At 43.1% G+C, this 27,011-nt stretch overlaps 1 protein-coding gene across 2 annotated transcripts in view; it reads left to right on the top strand.

Annotated features, from left to right (window-relative positions):
* Nucleotides 1-27,011, top strand: part of SPTBN5 (spectrin beta, non-erythrocytic 5) — a 101,699-nt gene that overhangs the window by 70,257 nt on the left and 4,431 nt on the right. Inside the window, exons 42-67 of one of the 2 annotated variants that reach the window (XM_083606104.1) lie at nucleotides 254-367; nucleotides 723-847; nucleotides 1,676-1,842; nucleotides 2,400-2,584; nucleotides 4,006-4,083; nucleotides 4,754-4,926; nucleotides 5,693-5,783; nucleotides 6,816-6,962; nucleotides 7,174-7,311; nucleotides 8,374-8,630; nucleotides 9,070-9,256; nucleotides 9,631-9,843; nucleotides 11,714-11,910; nucleotides 13,127-13,331; nucleotides 14,678-14,872; nucleotides 15,419-15,574; nucleotides 16,695-16,912; nucleotides 17,720-17,909; nucleotides 20,307-20,483; nucleotides 21,293-21,397; nucleotides 22,066-22,644; nucleotides 22,894-22,965; nucleotides 24,037-24,123; nucleotides 25,142-25,233; nucleotides 25,920-26,005; nucleotides 26,567-26,702. In XM_083606104.1, the coding sequence (XP_083462230.1) occupies nucleotides 254-367; nucleotides 723-847; nucleotides 1,676-1,842; nucleotides 2,400-2,584; nucleotides 4,006-4,083; nucleotides 4,754-4,926; nucleotides 5,693-5,783; nucleotides 6,816-6,962; nucleotides 7,174-7,311; nucleotides 8,374-8,630; nucleotides 9,070-9,256; nucleotides 9,631-9,843; nucleotides 11,714-11,910; nucleotides 13,127-13,331; nucleotides 14,678-14,872; nucleotides 15,419-15,574; nucleotides 16,695-16,912; nucleotides 17,720-17,909; nucleotides 20,307-20,483; nucleotides 21,293-21,397; nucleotides 22,066-22,644; nucleotides 22,894-22,965; nucleotides 24,037-24,123; nucleotides 25,142-25,233; nucleotides 25,920-26,005; nucleotides 26,567-26,702 (4,370 nt within the window). Of the gene's footprint in view, nucleotides 1-253; nucleotides 368-722; nucleotides 848-1,675; nucleotides 1,843-2,395; nucleotides 2,585-4,005; nucleotides 4,084-4,753; nucleotides 4,927-5,692; nucleotides 5,784-6,815; nucleotides 6,963-7,173; nucleotides 7,312-8,373; nucleotides 8,631-9,069; nucleotides 9,257-9,630; nucleotides 9,844-11,713; nucleotides 11,911-13,126; nucleotides 13,332-14,677; nucleotides 14,873-15,418; nucleotides 15,575-16,694; nucleotides 16,913-17,719; nucleotides 17,910-20,306; nucleotides 20,484-21,292; nucleotides 21,398-22,065; nucleotides 22,645-22,893; nucleotides 22,966-24,036; nucleotides 24,124-25,141; nucleotides 25,234-25,919; nucleotides 26,006-26,566; nucleotides 26,703-27,011 lie in introns of both variants that reach the window. The other variant, XM_083606103.1, reaches the window with a different exon arrangement.

Here is a 27,011-nt window from a genome sequence, read left to right on the forward strand (position 1 = left end):
TTTACACTGGCGTTTGCAAACCATTGATGCTAGCTTTTTATGGACGCCCATGCTATGAAGTGCATATTCCATGACGTCTTATAATACTTTTTGTTTTGCTGCTTTTTCTTTAAACCAGTTTGAGATTCTGAATGAAAATGGTCTAGAAATAAAAGAAGGAAAGAAGTTGAAGGTGCTTAAAAGAACTGAGCTGTGACCTTTTCTTTTCTTTCCTTCCCCTACCCCCACCCCACAAATGTCTTGTTTCCTTAAGAGTGCACTGATACAAACACTGGACTATGGGAAAGATTTGGAAAGTGTAGAAAACTTAATTCGAAAACATGAAGAAATGGAGAGGGAAACTGGTGTCATTCAATCCAAGATAGAGGTAAAAAATAAAGTTATTATCCTGAAATGCAAATGGTAAATACTATATGGACACATCCATTGACATTTGTCCTGCAGACAATTTTAAGCTAATGCAGTAATCATGTCGCAGCAGTTTACAATGGATCATGGTGTTGTAAAGAGGATGGGGGGGCTGGTTTTGCCATATTATGTTCCCAGTAGTTTACTTTGTGGTCTTCCATGGATGGTTTCATTACTAAGATTATTTTTCTTGTCTTTCTTTGTGTATTATATTTTGTGAACAGAAAAGTAGGGTATAAATGTCCTAAATCAAAAGAGTTTTGTTTTTTATTTTTAGAAGGGACCATTACACAGTGTGCTTATGCTTCTTTCAGGCTCTGGAGCTAGAATCCTTTCCACTTTGCAAGAGGAATCCGTCTTCCATAACCGACAAACTGACTATGAAGCAAAAGGAAATGAAAAACAATTGGCTACGGCTTCAGGGCCAGACCAAGCAAAGGTAAAAATACTTAGAACATGGCCACCTCCATCCTGTATACATTGTTATCCCAAGAATGGAGAACCTCCAGTCCAGGGGCCAAATGTGGCCCTCTAGAACTCTCGGTCTGGCCCTTGGGCTCTCCCTAGGCCATACAATACTTCTTACCAGTTCTGAGTTGCATTCTTGGATGTTTTTTTCCTGTCTAGAATGTGACCTTGGACTTTTCATAATGTTTCTTCTTTGGTGGTGGATTTATTTATTTAATATCCCATATAATACCTGAAGGTCTCAGGACTGTTCACAGAAAAGAACACAATATATAAAATAAAAATAAAAGCAATAACCCAATATAGAAACTTGCCTACTGTACAAAGGTAGAATTCTGTTCCATCCCACTGCTGGCATATAGCCTCCACTTGGGGTGGTATCCAGGTTCCAGATTCAGGAAAAAATTGAGTACCACTCTCGCCCTGCTACCATGAGTACCATAATATGTCTACACCACAAAAGATGTTAGGGGCAGAACTTGGATGGAATGTACATGAGTTGAGTTGCATCTAGGTATGTGTAATGTGCTTTCATATTTCCTTGTTTGTGTGTGTGAATGTCGCTAAAGGAGAAAGTGTAATTTTATAGGTAACGGATATGCAAGGCTCTCCACACATGGCAAAATATATGTTTTCCTTGCTGCCTTGAGTTCAGTTTGCAAGCCTTCTATTTTCACTGAACCTGGCTCTATTCCAGCAAAGATATGCTTAGGAATTGTTTCCATGCAAGAAGTACTGCTGGGAAATGCTACAGGTAGGTCCAATCAGAACTGCTATTAGATTGTTCTTTGTGTGACAGGGGTGAGAAATTGGCAGCCTCTTACCAGTTGCAGAAGTTTAATTCTGAAACGAAGGAACTCCTGGACTGGATTCAAGAGGTCAAAGGTCGAATGGAGGCTGGTGGTCTTCCTAGAAGTCTAGCTGAAGCAGAAAGTATGATCGAAGAACATCAGGAAAGAAAGGCAAGTATGAATCACATCAGCTGGCTATAGGCATCCTGATCATGGATTCCATTGCCTCATTCAGGATCAAGCTACATAGTATATTTAGCACATAGCATCTACATATTGTGCCTTTTTCTTACTCAGAAGCAAGCACAAGGAACCATTCTGAATAGGTACTGTGGGGAGGGGAGATCACTTAGGTACTTATAACACAGCAGTTTGACTTCACCCTCAGAGGCACACTGTCTCTTGAGACAGATGAATACCAGCAACAGTATTAAAACTTCTGTCATTTACTGCAAACTTTTCAACGACAACAAAAATATATTGACTTGGAGAGGGACCAACTCTATGCTCGGGCTGCTAGAGAATGGATCATTTGTTCTCTATATTTATTAGCTCTCACAGTTTCCTGTGCAGTTTCAGTGACAACTCAAAGACTAATGACTTTCCATATAAATATTAGTATTGGAAGGTACTCTGCAGAGCCTGTTTTTGTCCCCAAGGACCTATAATTCTGGATAGCTGTATTTCTGCATGAACATTTGACATCAATCTACCCAACATCTTTTTAGGAAGAAATTGAAGCACGAGGGGAAAGGTTTGGGGCGCTCAGCAGCTACGGTCAAACCCTTGCCAACTCCGGTCATTATGCAACCCCTGAGATCCACCATTCCCTCACTGGACTTCAACAGGCCTTGACTGAAATGATCCAGATCTGGCAAGAAAACAATCTGAAACTGCTTCAAGCCATGGATTTGCAGGTAGGTGGACAAATGGTCTGAGACAGCCAACCAAGACCAGAGCAAGCGCTGTGAGGAAACATCTGTCAGTAGCTGTTTCTGGTTGATAGATGGAGAAAGTGATAGCCTTAGAATTATGGGCTCAAAGGGGAAGAAGGAAAGAATGCACTTAAAGAACTGCAATATGTTGCTGGTTTTGTCTTGGTTCAGTGAACGAAAAATGAATGAATGTCAGTTAGATTCTTCTTTTTCTAATCTTAGTTTCCCCCATTTCTGCATGGTTGTTGTTTTAAAGTCCACATGAAAATTCATATACATTTTTGTTTAGGCTTCTCTTAATATACACATTTTTGAATGCCTTTCCTCTCAAATATAATTCACTTTTGCATACAATTTTCACCAATGCACATATTTTTGTGTACACTTTCTCCAAATGTATACATGTGCACATGTTGTTGTTGGAGAACGGTGTTGCAAAATCCAGAAAAGTGCAAAATTGTGTTTTGATTCGTTTATTATCCAAAGTGCAAGCAAATTAAGTAGGTTTGCATTAAAATGTGAATGGGTGCAATTCTCCCACATCCCTACACTAAACTTCTCTTCAGCTCAAACTGAAACCATCAGTTAACTTTGATAAATCCTCCTGTTTCAATTTTGGGCAGTGTGTGTCTGTGTGTTTCCCTAAAATGCATAAAACAAAGATATTTTGCCAGGCTTGATTTATATTTGTATTTATATTTATATCTATATTTATATTATTTATATTTATATTATTTATATTATTTATATTTATATTTATATTATTTATATTATTTATATTTCTATTATTTATATGGCTTGATTTATAAATGAGCATAGCTGGAACTCATCTTGGTCTAATAGTCGTGTTTATGCCCTTTCACATGGAAGCTATTTTCTCTATTCATAGATATGTAGAAAATGGCTTCTGTTTCTCACTGAGGAAACCATAGCACAAAGCATCCATTGAGGAGCACTCTTTCATTCATTAGTGGCTTACTTAGATAATTGACAAAGAACTTGAATTGCATGTAGAAAGTCCCTGGCATCTCCAGCTAAATGATAAGGTATCAGGAGATGTGAGAGACCTTTTCCTAAGATCCTGGAGAGAAGCTGCCAATCAGAGTAGACATTACTGGATTCAGCAGATGTATCCTCTGGCATAAGACTGCTTCCTAATTCCTGGTGCAAGGGGTGGGGTGGAAATCTAGTCACCACTGGATATAGTAATGACTCTGAATCCTAGAACTGTCTTCTGTGCTGCTTTTTAATATTAGCAATGACTTGGATGCTTAGAAGTAATGTTAGATCTTCCACCGGTACCTATCCTAAGCATATTTTCTTGCAAGTAAGCCCCATTGTATTTTGTGCTGTCTTGATTTTATTGGGAAAGACCTCACCATCTTTCTCTCTCGCGCGCACAGACATTCTTAGGTTGTGTGGAGCAGAATGAAAGCTGGCTTAGCAGCAAAGAGGCCTTCTTAGCAAACAAAGACTTGGGGGTAAGAAAAATGATCTGTATGTTTTCTATTTTCAACTAGAGGGAGAAGACGTTGGCACAGAGTAGAAAGTGTAAAAACCCTCCTTTAAATAAAATCACCCTTAGGAAATCTTACTTTTAGCTTTTTTGTGCCAAATGCACACGGGATTCCTCACCTATTGTCTCCTGCTACCATTGGCTTTATTTAGTAGTTTCCTATTCCTCACTCTCTCCTCTTTAACACCATCCTCCAGTCTGCCTTTTCTTTCTAATGCACATGTATTAGGGCAGCCTCTGAAAACACTGATGAATTTCAAAGCCACATAGTCAACCAGAGCTTTTGATGATACCCCCATATTCTGTGGTCTTGCATTCAACAAGCAAAACTATCCTGACCCACTGGAAAGTTTAGATCAATGGACATTTGAATCCTGAAATAAAAGCTTCCCCCAGTTTAGACAGTGGACCCTAAGCTCAGTGGAAGAACAATTGCTTTGTATGCAGAAGCTGCCAAGTTCCACCCCGGGTATATCCAGTTAAATCTACTGACACTGACTAGATGAGGTGAGGTGAACCCTTGGTCCACCAGAAGTTGCTGAACTACAGCTCCTGTCAACTTCACCAAGCATGGCCAATGACTGGACTGATACAAGGTTGTTTCCTATGTTGCCGATTTTTGCCATCCTCTTCAGGATTCGGTATCCAGCGTGGAGAGCCTGCATCAAAAACACATGCAGTTTGAAAAGGCCCTGGAAACCCAGCTGGAGAAGATTGACATGATGGCCTCACGTGCCCAGCAACTGAGGGACAGCCAGCATTATGACTCCGAGAACATCATGAACAAGTGCCAAGCAGTTCTCAGGAGGTAGCACCTAACCTTTTCCTCCCGTGGTGTCTGTAAAATCTCTCCTAGCAAGAGTAGAGAATCTCAGGCTCAGGGGAACCACTGTGGCCCTCCAGCCTTCTCTCTCTGGCCCCGGACTGCACTCACCAGCCCCTTTGAGTGCTTCTGCTCAGTGGGAGTGTGGCCTTGAATTGTGCTGGTGCTTCTTGCCTACCAGGATGGATGATGGAAAGATGTGTGTGTTGGGGTATGTTCTGACTTTTGAGTGGAAAGTGTGTTACATCTGTTGCTCTGCTCATGTTTGCCTCGAGTGCCCCCTGCTATTTGCACGTGTCCCCGGAAGGTTCCCCATGGGGGAATATGGCTGTCTGTCTGAAAAAGGCTGTACCCCCCAAACAGAGACCCATCTTTTAAACGATTTCTTGATTACTTACCACTCATCCTACGGTATTCCAGTTCTTCAGAAGTTCTTTCAGATAAAAGTGCACTTAATCAGCTACCAGTGCCCCACTTTGGGAAATGTACATAATATTTAAAGATGTTCACAGTGCTAGGAATATCTGGGAATATGTGCTTCAGATGTGCTCATTTGTGGATGCTACTCTGTTAGTGACCTTCCTGCCTCCTTGCCAGCCCTGCTCAGTTCTGTGGTTCTTCGATTCTAGTGAGATTATCTGTCCCAAAAGTTAAGCGTATATTTTGAACTCGTTTTGGAAGTAGATTGTGAGAAAGTTCAGTTAACCACCCGTGCCATCTTATCACCAACAATGTTTCTTCTTCTTCTTAGAAAGGAGAGGCTTCTGGAAGTTGCTTTAGCTCGCAGACGTCTGCTGGAGCAGTCGTGGCTACTACAAAAATTTCTACGGGATTCCTTTGAGGTATAATCTATTTTATTTGCCGAGACTAACTTAAGCCATGATGTGAGATCCAATTAGCATTGTTTGATATGAGGTAACATGTGTGGAAGCTGGGAGAAAGAAAATGGAGCGAGTCATGGAACACCTTGGAGTGAGAATGGCACCTCATGGGCTCTGCAAACATGAACTGGATTTAAAGCCTTTCTGCAGGTGTCAGTGATACTCTGTGAAGTGTAGATAACAAGTGAGATAATTCACCCCTTATGGAAACTTACAAATGCATTGCATACAAATGATGTCAGGATCAATCCCTTGCATCTCCAGAGGGTTTGATCCTGGAGAGACCACTGTCTGAAACTCCAGAGAGCCACTACCAGAATGAATGCCTGAATGGAGATCTGTCCATGAGAGTAGGGGCCTTGTTACTGACTGGGAACCTGCTTCTGTGGACAGAGCCCTTTCTCTGACAGTTGTATGTGTGGGAGCTCCTTCCAGGCATTTGGTGTATATGGAGACAGAGAGGGCTGGAGCCTGCCATCAACCATCTCCACACATTAATTAGTTACAATACCTGAGGAAAGCAGATAGAGGAATAGTTCTGAAAGAACTCTGGGGGATCTCTTAACTACAGTTAAGAGTATTAATGAGTATCATCCTGGGTGTTAATGCTGGAAGTGTGACCTACAACATTTTCTTTGTGAGTCTCCTTTTCCTAAGGGTGCTTCCAGGCAGCTTGTTATTGAGCAGTCACTCTGATTGGTTTGCAAGGAAGCCAGATGACGTTGTGTCCAAAGCCAGTGTCATCCCACATCTTCCACTCTACTGCATTCTCCCTTATTGCAAAAAATCTGCTGTTTGGGGGAAGCTCACTCGTTATGCAAGAGCTCCAAATCAGCTTCTGCTGTGCAACCTGAATTTGCTGGTCTGTGACTGAGCCCCACCCAGTAAATACCGTCAGCCTGGAAGTGCCCAAAGTGGGAAGCCTGATGGAGGAAGAAAAGACACTGCCAGCCTTGTTTGCTTGTTTCACATCCTTGTTGTTTCTCCCCAAAGGTGGCTGCCTGGATGAATGAAAAAAACAGCATTGCTCTGGATGAGAGCTGGAGAGACCCAAGCAACCTTCAAGCCAAACTGCAAAAGCAGCAGACTTTCCAGGCGGAGATTGTGGCCAACAGAAGCCACCTAGATAGTATCAAAGCTGTAAGTGTGAAGAAGGGCTGCCAGAGAAGTCTGGTTCACCAAAGGAATGCTTGGCCATCAGAAATAAAATCACTTGAGCTTAATTATGAATCCCAAGGAAGATGAGATTGCTTGAAGCTGTTGATACTTAAGGATGTAGTTCAGAAAGATGTCGCCCAATTCAGAAAGATGAGCCAACAAGAGAAAAGACTTTGATTTTCTTTGTTTGCAGGAAGGAGAGAAAATGATCCAGGAGGGTCATTGTGCCTCTGATGCCATCCAGTCCAGGCTGCAGGAAATAGATGAGCTTTGGGATGAGTTGCTGCAAAACTGCCATGAAAAGAGAAGGAAGATGCAGGATGCCTACAAGGTGAAGCAAAACACTGGGGGGGGGGGGAGTGACAATAGAGGAAGGGTGGTGTAGCTGTGGACTTCCCAGGTATTCCTGGACTACAACCCTCCGACATCTCTGACCTTTAGCCAGGCTGATGGGAGGTGCAGTTCATTGCCACCTGGAGGACCACACATTCCTCACCTTTGCTTGGTTGACAGGTTGCCAATTTAAAAGTCAAGGTTAGCCAGAGGAAGGATTTGCCACCAGCAGTATAAATAATGTGAACATAATTGTGAATCACAAGGAAGATAGGGTCTCTTGAAGGTGCTGATATTGCAGAATTTGGTTCATAAAAGTGTTCCCAAGTTCAGAAGGATGAGCCAACAGAAGACGGCTTTGGTTTTCTTTATTTGCCAAGAAGAGAGAAGAAAGAATTACCGTATTTTTCGCCCTATAGGACGCACTTTTTCCCCTCCAAAAATGAAGGGGAAATGTGTGTGCGTCCTATGGGGCGAATGCAGGCTTTCGCTGAAGCCTGGAGAGCCCCACCGCCAGCCCCACAAGCTCAGGGGACAGCTGGGAGGCGGAACGCCGCCATCCCGCTGTCCCCCGACGTGGTTTGGAGGCTGGCAGCGGGGAGAAGCCCGCTTCTCCCTGCCGCCAGCCCCGCAAGCTCGGGGGACAGTGGGGAGGCGCAGCGCGCCATCCTGCTGTCTCCCGACGTGGTTTGGAGGCTGGCGGCAGGCTTCCGTTCTGGGGGCTGGGGTCGGGGAAAGCTCGGGCTTCCCCCGCCCCCAGCCCCGCATGCTCCCACAGCGGGCTTCGCGCAGGTCTCTGCAAGCTGTGGGAGCCCGGCGCGACTTCGCACTGGGCTCCCACGGCTTGCGGAGAACTGCCTGTTCTGGGGGCTGGGGTCGGGAGAAGCTCGGGCTTCCCCCGCCCCAGCCCCATGCCTGGGGGGGGGAATAATACAGTACTTAACAAATGTGTGGTGTCTATGCTTGCACTCGTAAAAGGGCTCTGACCAATCCTCATTTGGTCTCTTCCCCCCCACTTCTAAATGTCACATTACATCTGGGTTCTTTCCTCTGTATTCAGGCCTTACGTTTCCTACGCACTGTGGATGATGTGGAGAAATGGCTGGAAGATCTAGAAAGCGAGATGAAAGCCCCAGAAGGCAGCAATAATTTACTGGTTCTGAATGATCTCCTTAAGAAGCAGGAGGAATTGGAAGAAAGCTTTGTCGGCTATAGAGACCAGGTGCAAGGCCTTATCAATGCAGTGCAAGAATTTCAACAAGAGAAGCATTTTCTGGCAGATGAGATAGAAGAGAGGGTTGACCATGTGGTGCACAGGTGCCTGAATAGTTTTCCATTTTTCCTTTCCTTCTCTCTGTGTTCTTTCTCCTTTCTATTGTCACTTTTTTTCTGTTGTCACCCTCCGCTTTCCATCTCTTTATTATTATTGCATTCCTCATCTTGGCACTTAGGTTTATTATCCTATAATCTTCCTTGTACGTCTCCTTCTGGCAACTCCTGCAGCCACATTGGTGCCAAACGTATTGCTCAGCTTTCTTTTGGACCACATCAGCAAAGCTGGGGTGGTCTTGTCACCTGGGCAGCCCAGGACCTCCATACACACTGCCCAGGCTTGTCCCCCAGGGAGGTCACTGCAGTGCTGCTAACACAGTGGCTTGACTTCACCCCTGGAGGCACACTCCATTGTCTCTTGAGACAGACGGATACCGACAATCTTCCTTAATACTGAAGTTGAGGCTTCATTTTGACTCTCCAGGTACAAAAGCCTTAGGGAGCCACTGCAGGAGAGGCGGGGGGTTTTGGAGGCCAGCAGACTTCAGTACCAATTTGTCCAGGATGTCAGTGAGGAATTGACCTGGATTCATGAGAAACTTTCCCTGGCATCCTCCAGAGACTACGGCCACTCCCTTACAACTGTTCAGAGCTTACAAGAGAAGCACCAGGTAAGGTTCTATAGTAAGGGCAGGGAATATTGGAAATAGAGAGAATGGAGTTTCTCCGTCACTGCTCCTTAACCATATCTTTTTGCTAAAGTATCACTGGAAAGCATGTTTGCCGCCTCCCCCCCCCCCCATCCCCCTGTGCTTCAGCGAGATGCATTTGTTATGAACACTTCTATTTCACTTTAAAAGAGACAAGAAACGAATAGCTCCTTCTTACGGAGGGAGAGCCTTTGACAAAATTCTTCTACTTCATTCTTTGAGCACTTTGGAATCTCTTTAAGAGTGTTGGTGGATGCATGGTTTTGACCTTACCTTATATAAAAGAGAAAATGTCTTTGTTTTCAAAATATGCTTTATTTTGTTGTACCTATCAGAATTTAGAAAATGAGATTAGCAGCCACAACGCCTTAACTAAAGCGGTGATCAGCACTGGGCAGAAGCTGGTGAAGGGAGGCCATGCTGCCTCACGGGATATTATGGAACAGGTGAAAGAACTGGAAGTTTCCCTGGACAACCTGAAGGGTGAGGCTCAGGAGAGAAGAAAGAGGCTCATGCAATCTTACGAAGCTCAGCATTTCCTCACTGAGGTAAGATAGGACTGGGATCCCATGTTCAGGTTTGATACCTTTTAAAGGATTGAATGTTTTCTGATAGCTTGGTCGATAAATTATTAGAGCTTGAAGCATAATTAAAACATGGAAGCCATTACCTTGCTAGATTTTACTGTTCTGCCTGTTCTAATAATTTGCATTTTATTTTATCGTTGGTTTGTTGCTTGAAACAGGGTAAGTTGATATGAAATTATTGTAAGGAAATGCCCCTGTTTGCCATTTCCCTGACTTAAATCAACTCCATGTTTCTATTAGTCATTGGATAGATGGGATATGTGTCCCAATATCATACCTGTCCTTTTTCCTCCTCCACAAGTTTCAGACAAGCAATTTAAATTGGGGCTGCGGCCTGGGATGAGAGTCGATATAACCTCCCATCTCCCAGCAGCAGATTTAATCCAAATCCATCGTTTTCATAGTTGCTTTATATTGCTTTTCAATGTTTTTATGTTGCTGTACACTGCGCTGATATTTTACAGTGGTACCTCAGTTTATGAACTTAATCCAATCCGGACGTCTGTTCTTAAACTAAGGTTACCAGATTTTTTTCAATGAATCCAGGGACACTTATTGTTCGCTACGTACATGTGAATGCTGAGAAAGCTGTAAATCCAGGGACTGTCCCCAGGAAACGGGGATGTCTGGTAACCTTATCTTAAACTGAAAGTATTCTTAAACCAAGGCGTGCTTTCCCTAATGAGGCCTCCCACCTCCAGTGCCCTTCCACCATTCGGATTTTGTTCTTAGACCAAGGTAAAGTTCGCAAACCGGGACACTACTTCCGGTTTTGTGGAGTTTGTAAACTGAATCATTCGTAAACAGGACTGTTCTTAGACTGAGGTACCACTGTATATAAATTCTTTTATCAGTCAATCAATCAATCAATCAATCAGCCTATTGACACTCCACGGCCTTTAATGAAAGAAAACGACATTGGGAGAGCCAGTCATGGATCTCTCATTTCAGAGAACAGAGATTTCTAACAGAATTCTCAGCACCCTAACCAGACTATAATCCCAAGGATTCTTTGGGGAATGCCATGATTATTTATGTGGAATAAATCTAATATAATTTAGTATTTAACACCCATCTGCCTCTTTAGGCTATAGCCTTGACATCAAACTAGGCATGTCTAACTGTGTCATTAGAAACTGCATCAGGGTTTTTAAAATGCTTTAATAGGCCACGGGCAAGGTTTTTATCAGGACTTTAGTGCAAAGGGAGAAGTATTTTAAACTTTTCCTCCCCAGTTGCAGTCGCAGTGAAAATTGTCCGTGTTCTGCAAATGGCACTGATGGGAGCTTTTTTCCTAAAGTTGATAAAAGTGCTGTGGGGGGTGGATTTTTGTCAGTGGTGCAGCAGGGGAGCAAACAGTTAAATCCTATTTCCCAAAGTGCTATGATTCTGCTGAAAATTGCCCCATGTCTGGTATTATTAGTAACACAGGGCTCATCCATGGCTTGTCCCTTGCTCTAGAAAGCATGGGTCCAAGAGGTTTTCTGCTAGTCCTGTGCTCTAAAGGCATGGGTCCAAATGGTTTTCCATTTGTCCTGCTGCTTTCCCTGAGAAAACTATTCTTTACCACTGAATTGGAGCAAATGTCTTTCCATGGAAAAACCTTTTGATGTTTGCTGCGATTCAGCAGTAAAGAACAGTTTTCCCGGGGGAAAGTGACGGGACAAGCGGAAGCGTGCACAAGCCCATAGTCTCTAACGATGCATTTAATGCCACATCTCATTTAGCCCTTAGTGATTTATGTCACTGTTAAATCTAGATTTGTTTCGGCGGGTTGTAGGCCAGGGCCTGTTTCTCATTCAAGTTTGATCACCGTTGCATTTCTTTTAAGCTTTTGGAAGTGGAATCCTGGGTGGCAGAGAGAGGACTGCTCCTGGAAACCCCCGATTATGGGAGGAATGAAGAATCGACTCAGGCACTGCTCCGAAAAGTGGAGGCTGCCAAGCTGGACCTGGAAGGATTCAAGCCCAGAATGGAGAAGCTGAGGGAAACAGGAATGCGCCTCTCAACAAGCGACAACCCAGAGAGGTAGGAGAGTCGAACTGGCTACCGATCTTCTTCAGACATGACTTCAGAGAGTTAACACACACGTAAATGCATACCGACTACGTGAATGACGTGTCTCTCTTTGCAAATTGCAAAACTATAGAAGCAGGCTAGTAGCTCATTAGGCTGAGCCGGCTCTTTGTTCTGGGTGGTAGATCTCAAATGAGCCATGCAGTTCTCCCTCCCACAACAGATACGCACATTTGTTTGCATGTGCTGGTCAGCTGTTCCTATTTAACTGAATGGAAGCCGCTGTGCGGAGAGCATTTCTGTGCATAAATCAGAATGCACACACAAGCAGCTTTGAATCACAGTGCATGAATCTTTTTATACCGGTTGTATGACTATTATTATAGTGCCTGTGTTCCCTGTATTCCTTTTGAAAGACCCATAACTCTCTCTCTTCATAAAACACAGCAATTATGAGCCACACTGCATCAGACAACTCTTCTATCTCGGTTGTCTTAAAGGGCACAGACAATGGCTAATAATAATGAAAAATAAATAAATAAATAAATAAATAAAATGGCATATGACCATCTTTTGTAGATTATTAATTCATGCAATGCAGTCCATGCTGTCTCTTCTGTATCATTGCTCTCCAAACAGTCCTTTGGGGACTTTTTATTCTTCAATAAGTTGTTTTTTTCAATAAGTTGTTCTTCAATAACTTTTTTTTTTCCAATAAGTTGTTTTTTTCCCTCAAGATCCTGTGTAAATTATCATACTCCAGAAACCTCTTAAGAGAGGTTGGGGCGCATCCCTCATATCAGATTGCCTGAACTCACCAATAAATTTATTTTGGTTTGCAAAATACTACTTTTGACCTGTGTTGAATGAGTTAGATGGCCCATTTCCCATGAGCAGGATGCCATCACAGAAACAGAAAAGGGGGCTTTTTTTCGTTGGTATACACTGGTCTTTCAGCATACATAAAATACAAAGGATTTCAACCAAAATGAATGCACCTGCACTCATTCTGCAAATCAATAATCTGCCTGGGAGCTGGGCATTTATGCTACTGATACAGACAATGCATGTTTCACTTTGATGTATTAATAAGCTTCAGATCAAGACTGATACTTTCACTAGTAGTGACAGGGACTGTGCTGGTGAAAGGTGCAGGATACAGTAATTGTGACGTGAATCAGTACAGTTTTTTCCCCCTCTAAGGCTGTTAACTTTTCCCCCCTAACAGCTCCACTATCCTTCCCAAGCTCCAGGGTGTTCTCGAAGAGTATCTCTCTCTCCTGCAGAGAGCAGAGAGCCAAATAAAAGCTCTGCAGGAGCAATATCAACTGCATCAGTTTGAGAGGGAGACGCAGTTGGTGGATGCCTGGCTTTCGAAAAAGCAGAGCATGGCTGAATCAGATAACTACGGTCAGGATTTGGAGGATGTTGAGGTAAAACAGATTTTATCTCTTGCCAAGCAGGAAGACCTTGGTCATTTTATAGCTGCAGACATCACTGTGTCACTGAAATACATTTTAGAAATTGACATAGCTCCATAGAGAGCTCTGGATGACATATGCTGGTCACTTTCAAAAACTGCCCTAGCCATGTCTTTTCAGAAGTAAGTCCTATTGACTGCAGTGGGACTTGCTCTTTGGTAAGTGGGGTTAGGGTTGCAGCCTGTGAGCAGTAACATTTAACATTTATGAAAAGTAATGGAATAGCCAAAGGGACGTGGGTGGCGCTGTGGGTTAAACCACAGAGCCTAGGACTTGCCGATCAGAAGGTCGGCGGTTCGAATCCCTGCGACGGGGTGAGCTCCCGTTGTTCAGTCCCTGCTCCTGCCAACCTAGCAGTTCAAAAGCACGTCAAAGTGCAAGTAGATAAATAGGTACCGCTCCAGCTGGAAGGTAAATGGCGTTTCCGTGCGCTGCTCTGGTTCGCCAGAATCGGCTTAGTCATGCTGGCCACATGACCCGGAAGCTGTACGCTGGCTCCCTCGGCCTATAGAGCGAGATGAGCGTGCAACCCCAGAGTCGGTCACGACTGGACCTAATGGTCAGGGTTCCCTTTACCTTTACCTTTAATGGAATAGCCAAGCTTTCTGCTGTCATCAAACTCTTATGTAGGTGCCAAAAAGAAATCCCCCTTTCCCTCCATGCAGCTGGACCAGAAACATTTGTTTAATAAATAATAATAATAATAAATTATTTATATCCCGCCCTCCCTAGCCAAAGGCAGGCTCAGAGCGGCTAACAGCAATAAAAGTAAAAGAGTTTACATAAAATCACAATCAATTGATTGAAATGCATTCTAAAACCAATTCATTCTAAAATCAATTCAAAATCAAATTAATGGCAACCATTGGCTAGAGTTCTGTGAGGATTACCAAAGGAGGGGATCAGACTGTGCCTTGGCCAAAGGCCTGGTGGAACAGCTCTGTCTTGCAGGCCCTGCGGAAAGATGTCAAGTCCCACAGGGCCTAGTCTCTTGTGACAGAGTATTCCACCAGATCGGGCCACGGCCGAAAAAGCCCTGGCTCTGGTTGAGGCCAGCCTAACCTCCCTGTAGCCCAGGATCTCCAGGATGATTTATTTGAAGACCGTAAGGTCCTCTGTGGGACATACCAGGAGAGGTGGTCCTGTAGGTTTAAAGTTTGTTTGCTTGTTCTTAAAACAAGTGACTTTCCAAACTCCAGTTTACCACTTCTTCGATATTATACCAATAGTATTGTGCTTTTGTAGGTATTAGAGCTTCTGAAAAAGCTAGAGATGTAATTTATCTCCCCATCCTACAGATTCTGGAGAAAAAGTTTGAAGATTTTATAAAGGAAGTAAGATCTCTAGGACGTGCCAAGGTTCTTCTGATAAATGACTTAGCATCTCAGCTCAAAGGAGCGTGTCACAGCCAAACAAGTGATATCCAGAAAAAGACTCAACAGGTCAATGACACATGGGAGAGATTGCAGCAGGCCATCCAGATAAGGGCGGAGGTGAGGTCCTAAACTTTCTGGTGTCTTGACTGATTCGTTACGGCATTGCTGTTAATGAAGTGCATTCATACTCTATGAGCCTATTCAGACACACAATTTGTTGTGATAAGTTAATCATCATAATCCAGTACTCAGAGCTTTTTGTGATAGTACTTACCAATATGGAGTACTGTCACCTCTTTTTTTTTTTTTTTGCTGCCCATGTCAGCCATTTTGTGCTGGCACCAATGAGTACCAGGACCTCATTTTTTATTCAGAAGCTCAAAAAAGAAAAGCACTGCCAGAAGCAGCTTAGTCATGCTGGCCACCTGACCCGGAAGCTGCACGCCGGCTCCCTCGGCCCATAAAGCAAGATGAGCGCCGCAACCCCAGAGTCGTCACGACTGGACCTAATGGTCAGGGGTCCCTTTACCTTTACCTAATATCTAGAGTGACATTTAAGATTGTACCATGCATAGCATTCTAGCTGCACAAGTCAGTTTTCATGTCTGCTGCAATACTGTGACCGTAAGGTTGGCATTGCTAACACATCTTTCCCTTCATCAGAATCTCAGAGCTGCTCATGAGGTTCACCAATATGATCGTGATGTGGATGACCTAAAGGGTTGGATGCAGGAGAAAGAGGCGGTTGTGGATAGAGATGATTATGGCTATGACCTGCCAGGTGTGCAGACCCTCCTCAGCCAACATGAGGGACTTGAGGTAAGTGGAATGGACCACCTTGAAAAAACTACCTCAAGGATAGTCAATATGGTGGCCTCCAGATGTTGTTGGAGTCCCATCAGCTCTCTCACATCCCAGGCAGTGTGGCCAGTGATCAGGCATGACGGGACAACATCTGGAGAGCACCACATTGGCTACCCCTGAGCTGCATGATGAATGAAATCGAAAGATCCTGCATTTTCCTTTGCAGAGGTTCCAGCTCTTGTACTCTTGTTGTTCGTTCCCTTCCAGAAATAAGTCCTTATTTCACTTTTACAGAAAACACTTCACTACTATGGATGGTCAAAAGCAGTTTATACTGTATTTGGTCCATGTCAGTTTTCTTTGTTGGTTCATAAGTTTGTTCTGTCCCATTTCTGCATTATTCAATGGGGGGTGGTTGTTAAACTGCATGAAGATTTGGACTTTGTGTGCATGTTTTAGCTTGAAGTACACATGTTTGTGTGCAATCTGGCTTTTTAAAAATAAATAAAAAATCATTTTAACCCCACTCCTAAAGTTGTTTTTAATGACTAGCTGGGATGGAAACTATTTGGATAACCTAATGGAATGGGCTGCTGGGAGACACCGAAGGGAAGGCCACAGGCAGATGGTCTCACTACAGAGGTGATTGAATAGCCTCACTTCCCTTCTCTCCTTTTAATCAACGACCTGATACTCTGTAGCTTTTTTGGGCTGAGAGCTGTTTTTCAAAATTTGAAGAAGTAGAAAAAAGCAAAAAAAGAACTGCTCTCTGATCTGTACATTAGTCTGAGAACTACAAATCAGGCTAGTTTGTTTCAAAAATGTGGACTGAACAAAATCCTTGAGCACATTAACTACATGTTCAGGCTGGTCTCTGAGCTTACGGGCCACCTAAATTTAGAGTTGCAGGCCTACATCTGCCTAGAATTCATGCAATTCCCCTTAAGCCAAGTTAATTGGGGGCGATATTTGTGAGACAAATTTGCACATTTCCACCAACTTTTTTTATTTTTAGAGTTCAGAACTTCTCCAGGTTCACTCCACTTTGTAAAGAATTCATATGCAGTTATGAAATGAATAAATAAGAGAAACAATATCCTGCAGACTTCAGTTAACTTCCCTTGCTGTGTTCCAGAGGGAATTAGCCGTCATTGCAAAAGAGCTGGAAAGGATCAGGGGTGAGGCCTGGCGTCTTGGCCGCCTATACCCTCAGCCCAGGAGCAACATGATGAAAAGACTAGCAGAGGCAGATGAGTGCTGGGAGCTACTGGACAAGAAGTGTCTGGAGAGAAAGCAGAAGCTGCAGCAGGCAGAACATGTTCAGATCTACTTCAACGACTGCAGAGAACTAATGTATGTACAAGCTGAACAAATACACAGTATGAAGATCCTTGGATGTGCTAAAGCAATAAAGGTGGAACACTGGCACCTTAAAATCAGTTTATGTCAATGGGACCAATATGCGATTGTAACAGAGCAGTTTGTGTGTGTACTTAATTTAAAATATATATGCTGTTTTTCCAGCAGCAGAATAGAGCTGATGGGAAGACCTGGGGGGGGGATGGAAAAATGGGGGGGCAGGTTTTTCAGGGGTTTTCCAAAGCTGTTTTTTTCAGGGGGGAAATGGGGGGGGAAGTGTGTGGAATATTCAAACTATATCAAACTTGCTTTTTCAGTTTCTTTTTAAACAGCTTTGGGGGAAAACAGGAAAAAAATGGGGGGGCTGGGTTCTCCCCCCCAATTTTTCCTGGGTTTTTTCCAGACCTTCCCATATCAAATCGTTAGAAACAACATAGATAACCATTTCAACAATAAAAAATGTAATCCATCAGAAAAACAAAGACAAACAAATAAATAACATGTGAGGTCCCTGCTGTCCCCATCTTTGAAAAGGGGGGGGGGACGCAGGTAACTACCAGCCAGTCAGCTTGACACTGATACCAGAAGGTGCTAGAACATTTTAGCACCATTCCGAGCTGCTATAATCCCTCAGAGAATTGTTTGGATTCACTTTAAGTACAATAGAAAGCTATTGTGTGTGCACTAATGTTGTGAATGAAAAAACTTCCACCTGCCCTTTGAATGAATGGAATCCCTTCCACTTTTATTCATGGCAAAAATATTGGTGCTCAGAGCCTCCCTTTTGGTTAACTCCTTTAGGGCCTGGGCCAAGGAAATGCAAGCCCTGATTATATCCGAGGAACTGGCCAATGATCTTCTTGGTGCTGAGCTGCTTATTAAACGCCATGAGGAACACAAGCGTGATATAGAGATGCGATGGCTGAAATACGAAGACTTGGAACAAGCCGGAAACAACCTATTGAAGGCTGGGCACTTTATGTCCATAGAGGTAAGCCAGTGTGGTGTAGTGGTTAAGAGCGGTAGTCTCATAATCTGGTGAACCGGGTTTGCGTCTCCGCTCCTCCACATGCAGCTGCTGGGTGACCTTGGGCCAGTCACACTTCTTCGAAGTCTCTCAGCCCCACTCACCTCACAGAGTGTTTGTTGTGAGGGAGGAAGGGAAAGGAGAATGTTAGCCACTTTGAGACTCCTTAGGGTAGTGATAAAGCGGGATATAAAATCCAAACTCCTCTTCTTCTTCTTCTTGATGGGTGAGATATTATTGATTGAGAAGATTGAGAAGATATTAGCTAGGAACAGCAACTCGGGTTACTGAAAAGGGCCAAGGAACACATAATGTGGCCCATCTCTCAAATGGTTTGAGCAGGCTGCATGATCAAAAACCCTATCCCATAGTCTTATCTCTCCCTCTTGAATTCTCCCTCTCATCCAGGAGCCCATGTTACCCAGACCAGCAAAGTTGCTAGGCCAGGTACCTTCAAACCAACCCTTCCATCAAAGGGAAATATTTTGTCCTCAACCTCCTGCTGTGCCTCCAAAACACAGCTGAGACATAACTAGATGTTTTAAACAGCATAGCTAACAACTGTGTCCAATTGTTGTTTTTTACAAATGCAGTACTCAGTGCAGGAATACTGATTTTCATCAGGACCTCAGGGCTTCCATCCTCAACCACAAATGTGATTAAAAAATACCCTCCATGCTGCAATTAGCCTGGGAGGAGACTCTCTTTAGCACTAATTTGCTTCAGGACTACCTCAAATAGATTTTTCAAATCTAGTTTGCCAATGAAATCTATAATTACTACAGCAAATCTTGTGCTTTCTACATGATGTGGATGTATGCACTTTGGAGTTGGCAGCCTCCGCCACACAACATGGAAGAGCCAACTTCAAGTTTATTCTCAGCAACAACAGCTCCCAGAGTGAACTTGAACACATATCACTATCTGCAAGCCTTCCCTTCTGTTTGGGGTTATTGCAAGGAGGATAAAATATGGATGTGGTGGGTAAGGTTCTCTTGACTTAGGCGTGACTTCGAAAAGAAATAAAAACTAAATTAGTAAATCTCCCATCTTGTGATCTAAAAGCATAAGCTGTGTTGAGCAGGGCAGAAGTGCAACCTGATACGGAGCAAACAGGTCGGGTTTAAGGGCCTTGGGGGCTTCCTCAGACATGTGGTCCTTTGCAGACTCTTAGGAAAGGGGGGAGAGGAGAGAGCTTCATTTGAAAAGCACCCCACGGTCTTGATATCTATGTAACTTCATACACTGACCTTTACAATGATACTCGGCTTGCCTTGTGTATAATTTGTAAGGAGATCTGCAGATCATGGGGGTAAGAATTTGTTAAAAGATCCTGTTGCTGTTATGGACGTCACTTTACATACTTTGAGAAACCCCACTGTGTTTCTGTTTCTGTTTTGAAAATAAAAATAAATGCTACTCGCAGAGCAGGAGAACAGATGGGCTTGTCTTATCCAACCAGCAGACCTGAAAGTGCATGGCATTCTTTTTAAATGGGCTAGCTTGGGCAGCTTGTGTGCCTAAGGTTTTTTTTACTGCATTCAATAGTGTTCCAGGTACATGCAGTTTCACTGAAAAAATTGCTATGTTTGAAATTTGTCTGGATGGATAAAGGTGCCCAAAGTCTGTTTTACAGACTTTGTAAAGCAAGGGTGGCTCTCCAGGTGTTGTAGGGATGCAACTCCCATCATTCTTGCTCTTCTTGAATCCATTTTCATTTTTAATAGAGTAATCCTGCTATTAAGAACAATAGCAATTTAAAGAGTGCCACATGTAAATAGTAAACATGCAGGACTTTCTTAGTGGCAGCTTCCCTAAAGAGGTATGCTAGACCACTATACAACTTACTTTTGGGCATGCTGTTTAGACCTTTTAATTCAAGCGGACATTTTAACTGGAACCTTTGCAGTGGGGTTTTTTTTTTACAATACAGATGTTTTATCTTTCCAGTATCTACTGATATTTGGTTGATTCCTTTGTTTAAATCTATCATTTTTTATAAATAACATTCTGTGGTTTTGCAAAATACAAAACCATACTTTCCAAATGGACACAAGGGGAGGTCATATATTCAGTCTACCTTGCGAATGCCAAATAAAAATGTTCAGTTCCTTTATCTTTCCCCACCCTTCCTTCAGTTTAAATCTTGGGAATTGGGAATTGTTCCTTGTTTAGGGAAGTTTTTAATATTTGATATTTTGCTGTGTTTTTAATATCCTGTTAGAAGCCATGCAGAGTGGCTGGGGGGGCCTGGCCAGATGGGTAGGGTATAAGTAATATATTATTATTATTATTATTATTATTATTATTATTATTATTATTATTATTATTGATTTATTACTACTATTACTGTTGCTGCAGATTGAAGAGAAACTCTCAGAACTGTTGGAGCTAATGCGAATGGTGCGGGAATGCTGGGACATGAAGAAGGATTTGTACGAGGAAAACTGGGAGATCCAGTTACTGATAAGAGAGCTGGACCTAGCTGAAGCTTGGATGACAACCAAGGAGGGTTTTCTGTCAGATCCTAGCTATGGGGTGAGTTAGGTTAACATAAACTTAAATGCTGACATGCTTTTCTGGATACGCAGCCTGCTTGGCATAGCACAAGGCAATTGCTAGGCTAATTCCCAGCACAGGGGGGTCTACTCCAGCTCCCTGTGCAAATGTTTCTGCTCCCCACAAATGCTAAAAAGAAAAATGTTAAAGTAGACACAGTGCCGTGTGTGTGTGTACACATGCGTGCATAAGGCACTGTGCAGTCACCATGTGCTCTGCTGGCATGTGGTCCATGGTCAAGGCTGAATGTGACCCATAGACCACAAACTGTTAGCCACCCCTGTCCTACAGCATGAAAAAACACCTTTGGAATCAGTGGCGGAGCTTCATGCTCCGGTACCGGGGGGGGCAGAGAACAGGTGGGAGAGGGGCTGGTGTGCGTCCCGGGGCATGGTGCCCAGCGTGGGCAGGGGAGCAGCCATAATGGCACCCCACGGGGATCACGCTGCCGGGGGCGGTGTGCTCCTCCTGCACTCCTCTTCCTCCTTCAGTGTTTGGCTCCCAGCCCCTGCGCCATTGAGGGAATCCTCGGCCGCATCACCTCCCTAGCCAGCCAATCGGCTGGTCTGGGAGGAGGCATGGTTTGCGCTATTTAACATCAGCACAGCCGGGGATCTCCCTCTTTTACTTAAAATGTCACACGAGCCTCGTCAATTTCAAATGAAGCTTCATTCCCTCAACCAACTTTGAACAATCTCAGCCTCTTCCATTTCCCATCATTGCCAACACTTCTCTCATGGTAATTCTTTATTAAATGGTCGCCTCTGTTGATTTGCTCCCATCCCCAGCATTCAGTCTCTGATGTGGAGAACCTCTTGAAGAAACATCAAGATTTTGAAAAAATTCTAAAGGCCCAAGAGGAGAAATTTGCACAGCTGAACAGAAAGACAAAGGTAATGTAACAGAAACTAGTGAATGCTTCCTGGGGCAGGCCATGTTGCACAAAGGCAAAGGATATCAATACCTCTCATTATCTTTCCCAATAAAGAGTGGGACCCTGTGGTTTTGCAGCTGAGTTTCTTGTTAAGATGGATAGGCCTCAGGTATCCTCTGCCTCTCCCCAGCCAAGGAAGGTCAAGACAGAAAAGGGTGAATTGAAAGAGCAAACATGGTGAGGAAATGCAGCTGCTGCCAGACACCTTGCTGGGTTTTTCCTGCTTTCTTCTTTGTAGTTTCCCAAATAAAATATAGGTACACAAAAGTGTATATTGGGGATAAGTGTATTTAAAAATATGTTTAGTGAAAGCATACCAAAAGGTGTTATATGAAGGGGAAATTGCTTACAAACGTGATAATATATTAGGAGAAGGGCATGCAGACAAATTATATTGTGAACATTATTTTTAAAAGGTGCAAACTAATGTGGTAATGGAGCAAATGAGAAACCAAAATTGTCAGGTTTATCCAACACACCCGTATACCTGCTCAGAGACCAAATTATAGCCTGATCTTGCAGGTTTCACCTCATATTTAGTAGTATCCGTGGCATGTATGTCCATGGCTCACAACTACTTGCTTTTTGACTTCATTTTCATTCAGGTACACTTTTTGTTTCTTTCAGAGGGAACTGAAACTACTGAAACAAATTGATGCTAAGGAGAGTGGGCAACAAGAGAAAGGGAAAGTGATCAAGCTTCCCTCTCTAAGAAGAAGACACTCAGACAGGAGAACATCTCACACGAAACATCTTGATTCGAAGCGAACTCAACCATTGCCATCTATTTCTTCGACGGACACACTGAGGATTCCCCTAGAATGTGGTGTCTCTCCTACGCAAAAGTCCAAAGAGAATTTGCACAAATGTGGCCTTGGAGAAGATCTAATGTTGACCGACTCCAGCAATGTCAGTTCTCCTCCTTCACCAGTGTCGCTTAGCCTACAAAATTCAGATCTAGGAACTCAGACTTCTTTGGTGTCCTCGTTACCCTCTAACCTAAAAATCCAGCCAACCGACGGTGATTTGGTGATACCACATGCTAGTGATTTCAAACCATCAAATATGAAAAACGCAAACGATGGCACTCTCTCTGATGTAGAAACCAAAAAAGTGAGGACTGTGCCCACGAGTGAATCATTTGACATTTATCCAACTTTGCCATCCTTGGATTTACCTCCTCAGAGATCAGAAACTGCTTTTCAGGTAGGTTGTCGTTTATCTGTACCCACAGCAACCCCTACACTAAATGAAAGCTACATAAATCTATAATTTGTTTTTTCTATGTTAGAAATTAAAGGGTTAGGAGGGATACTGGACACACCAAATATTCACTGGCAGCTGATAACTCTGTAATACGTGAAGTGGCCCTTAACTATGGGATATTAATTAGTGCTATAATCAAGCATTCTTCAAACCAATTTAAGATCTCTGAAATTGCCTTGTGGATTCCAGGTTCCTGCAAATCACCAGAGCATGGAGGGTTTCCTAGAAAAGAGGGATCAGATTCTTCCGGGAAGAAGACAGGTAACCACAAGTTAAACTGCCAAGGGAAAGATGAGATAATATATAAACTGAACAGGCTCACTAAAAGCAAAGCATGTTAGCCTAATCTTCGTTCCCATTTTGAGGTGATTGTAACAGGGATTCTTGGATGGGGTGGGGGGGAATCAAGAAAACTCTTGATATAATGCTTGTGGAATTACCCTTTCTAATCCCCATACACCTATCCCTTCCTGAGATTTCCCCTCCTTGCTCATTTTTTCTTATTCCATGGGCAGAAGGATTTTGCATCAGGGCTTTTCCTCTCCTCCCCAACAGTCCCTAAATCTTCTCCAGAAGGTTGGGAGAAACCCCAGAACAGATGTTGGGGGCAGCGGGGAGGGAAGTCCAATTGTGCAAGCAGAAGTCATTCTGCTGGTGCAATTGTTTAGTTGAATACTGCTCCACCCAACTTTTACCCAACCTTTCCACATCCCATCTTCCCCCCTTTGCCTACATCCTAAGTAGCCTCATCACATTGATTGGTTCACATGACATCGATACAGCTAGTTCCAAAAAATCCCGTTGATTTTGTTTCATTCTCTTACTTACCCTTTTCACACTGATGCATTTTAAAGCTCAGAGAGGATTAAAATACTTCAGATTTTTAACACATTTGGAAATCTCACCTTTGCCCATGTTAATTACTATATGTTTAATAATTTGTGGAGAAGCTTGGCCCTTACAACCAGGAAAGGGAATCTGCAGCCTTCCAGATGTTGGATTCCAACTTCCATCAGGCCTAGTCAGCATGTCCAATGGTTAGGAACGATGGAGGCTGGAGTCCAACAACATCTGGAAGGCCACAGTTTCCGCCATCCCTGCCTTACAAGACTCTTTCCCTGAACTGTATAGCTCAGCTATTGCAAAGCATATCCTACTATCCAGCTGCATGGTTGAGGCTAAAAACAAAACACTGTACAATACATCAGATGAATGTAATCAGAGTAAAAGCAAACCATGAAGTGATGAATAACCCCCAGTGATTCAGTAATAAGCAGCACAGTTGATGTTTAGAGGTAATAGGTGGTTGACTTAGTTTTATGACTTTTATAGCCAATGTCAAGAGCTTGGAACAGATATTATGTTAAACTTGGAAGACAAAAACTTGACATCTACAGGGATGAAAAGGAAGCATTCCAGGTAATTTGTGTTTCCATATTTCAGTTCTTATTAAAGACTCTGTTATTATTAGTAGTATTTGGTATTTTATGCGCTACATACATGTCAAAATGTCTTCTAATTCACACACACACAAATGCTGAAAACCCACATTCCTGGCAAAGAAATATTGAGCAATAGAAATCTACCTTGAAGGTGAGGTAGTCTTCATCTTTGGTATATTAGCTGGACACAAGTTGTAGATGAATATATCCTAGGGCAGCAAGATTCAGAAATCTGTCCCTTTAAAAATAGGAGCTGGGTCGTGACCCCAACAATGTTCAGTATTGTAAGTGATGATACATGGTACAGACAGACAGACAGAGCCAGTAAGGTTATGATACTTGGTCATTTGTTAGTGCAGGGAAACATGATATTGGCATAAAACCGTATATCAGTGGCTTTCAAACTTTCTGCTTTTAATGTTCCCTTCCATATCAGTTTATATGCCAATACATTCCTTTCTGCTAAAGTAGGTTCTGTGGCATATTCAGGATTAGTCCACCTGGAGCACTAGCCATGCCTCACTGTCACTCCACATATATGGAGAACAGGCCCTGGGAGGTACCAGATGCTCCTCTGCACATCACAAAGGAACACTGAGGGCTTATTGACACTTCCTCTTGCCCCTCTGCTTTTCCCTCAGGGAAAACTGCTCTTTAGTGCTCCATAGGACCTAATGTCAATGTGGGTTTCTCCATATTGGCCTATTTAGAGTTAAAGAGCAGGTTTTCTCTAGAAAAGGAACAGAACAAGGGGAAACCCACTCAGACCCATGCCTAGAAAGCATGGGTCAAGCAGGAAATCATTTGGACCATGCTTTCTAGGTACAGGACAAGGGGGAGTGTGGACAAACCCTCATAGTGAATGATGAGCAGTTTTTCAAGGAAACTTTTCCTGCATTATTGACACCCCAGCTATACAGGATGAGTAAGTGTTTAAACCAGAAAAAAATAGGGTTGAAAGTCTTTCGTTATCATCTCTTCTTCTGCCTTGCCAGAATACAACTCCAATTTCATCACTTAGTATTGCTGGAGCCAAGTGTGAGAAGTTGATGGAGTATTCTAGGAAAGAACACGCCTTCAGCCTAAGGTACGTCAAGTCTGTGATGCAAAGATCCAAGTTCGGGGCAAGTACTCTTTGGTGGGAGAACCCCAGAAAATCACAAAACATGTGGCAAAGTAAAGCAAGGAAATATAGGCTGTTAGACCTTTAAAATCTCCCCTTCTAAGTTCCTCCCAAAGTTCCCAATTTCCCCTAGCAAAGAAAAAGACCACGTGTTTGGTACGTTAAAAATTGTTTGCTTACAAATTCTCCAAAGGTCAGATTCATTAGCTTTTCCATACAGCATTCAGGAAAAGTTGCACAGGCAGTAAAACTTGGCTTAGGAACTTTCATCACTGTAACTAAGTTATTGATTCCCCTTCTCTCAAGGTGAGAGGGAGTGACCTCGCTAAGCCTGACAGGACAGTTAACTCCTTCATGTTTGTTAAATGAGGTTGGTTATGCCACACATCACACACCCAATCTAAAACATGCATCTCTGTATCTAGACTAATTTGAATGTCATTTCCTGTATCCCAACGAAACTGCAGAAATTAGTGATCTTTTTGTATCATTACATATTAGTCGTCCTTTTTGCTGTCTGTATCCTTAACTTTATCTCAAAAGAAAAACCCAGCTGAAAACAAAAGAAGAGAATTCTGGGTTTTCCTATACATAACGTATTGGGAAAGGCTACCCCAGAACTCAGTCCTTCTTCAATCTGTGACTTACAGGTTGAGTGATGGATCAGAGTACTACTTCGCAGCACCTTCTCAGAAGCTAATGGAAGACTGGGTGCACACACTATGGACTACATTAGGTAAGGCTATTTGATTCATTTTATGCAGCATTTCCCTATTTCTGCCCATGTGACATTCCCACAAAATGCCTCAACAGAGGTGCATAATTGGACAAGCAAAAGACACACATACTGAAGTACCCCAGAATCTGATACAACGTAGAAAGCTGCCTTATACCAAATCAAACCATTGGTCTATCCAGCTCAAAGAGCAGAAGCTTTACTGACTGAAGATAAGAAGAAGAACAGTTTGGATTTGATATCCAGCTTTATCACTTACCCTAAGGAGTCTCAAAGCGGCTAACATTCTCCTTTCCCTTCCTCCCCCACAACAAACACTCTGTGAGGTGAACGAGGCTGAGAGACTTCAAGAAGTGTGACTGGCCCAAGGTCACCCAGCAGCTGCATGTGGAGGAGCGGAGACACGAATCCCGTTCACCAGATTACGAGTCCACCGCTCTTAATCACTACACCACACTGGATAAGGGCTGTAGCTCAGGAGCAATATTGTGTTTAAAAACTAACCCTTCTTATTAATTGTCTTTCATCCATATTATGTATTTTTTACTTGGGTTCTACAAGGCCGCCATAACAGCCTGCGTTCTCTGCGGAATGAACTTCTAGCCACTACAAATGCAACGAGGCCTCAGATAAAACCTTGGATCTCTGCAGCTGGGACTTCTGCCAACAAGGAGATTACCAAAAGTCTGCTTCTCAGGTACACACTGATTTTGTATATGTCAGGTCAAATGTTACTTACCCGTCATCTTTGTAAAGACTGCAGTAACCTAAGTAACATAGATTGTCTTTTATGGCATAGGTATGCCTCTGCATCTTATAAACACTCCTATCAGAAATGATGACAATACGTAGGAGTCATCCAGACTTCATTTTGTGCCACATTTCTGGGGACAGGTCCATGCTTTAAAGTGCCACATTTCAGCACTCCCCCTGCAGTACTTTCACTGCAAAAGCCCACTCTCTTTTCAAAAATCCATCAATGTCCCTTTCATTCTGTGGCCCTTGT

Source organism: Podarcis filfolensis (genome assembly GCF_964270895.1).
Source record: "Podarcis filfolensis genome assembly, chromosome: 1".
Taxonomy (NCBI): Eukaryota; Metazoa; Chordata; class Lepidosauria; order Squamata; family Lacertidae; genus Podarcis; species Podarcis filfolensis.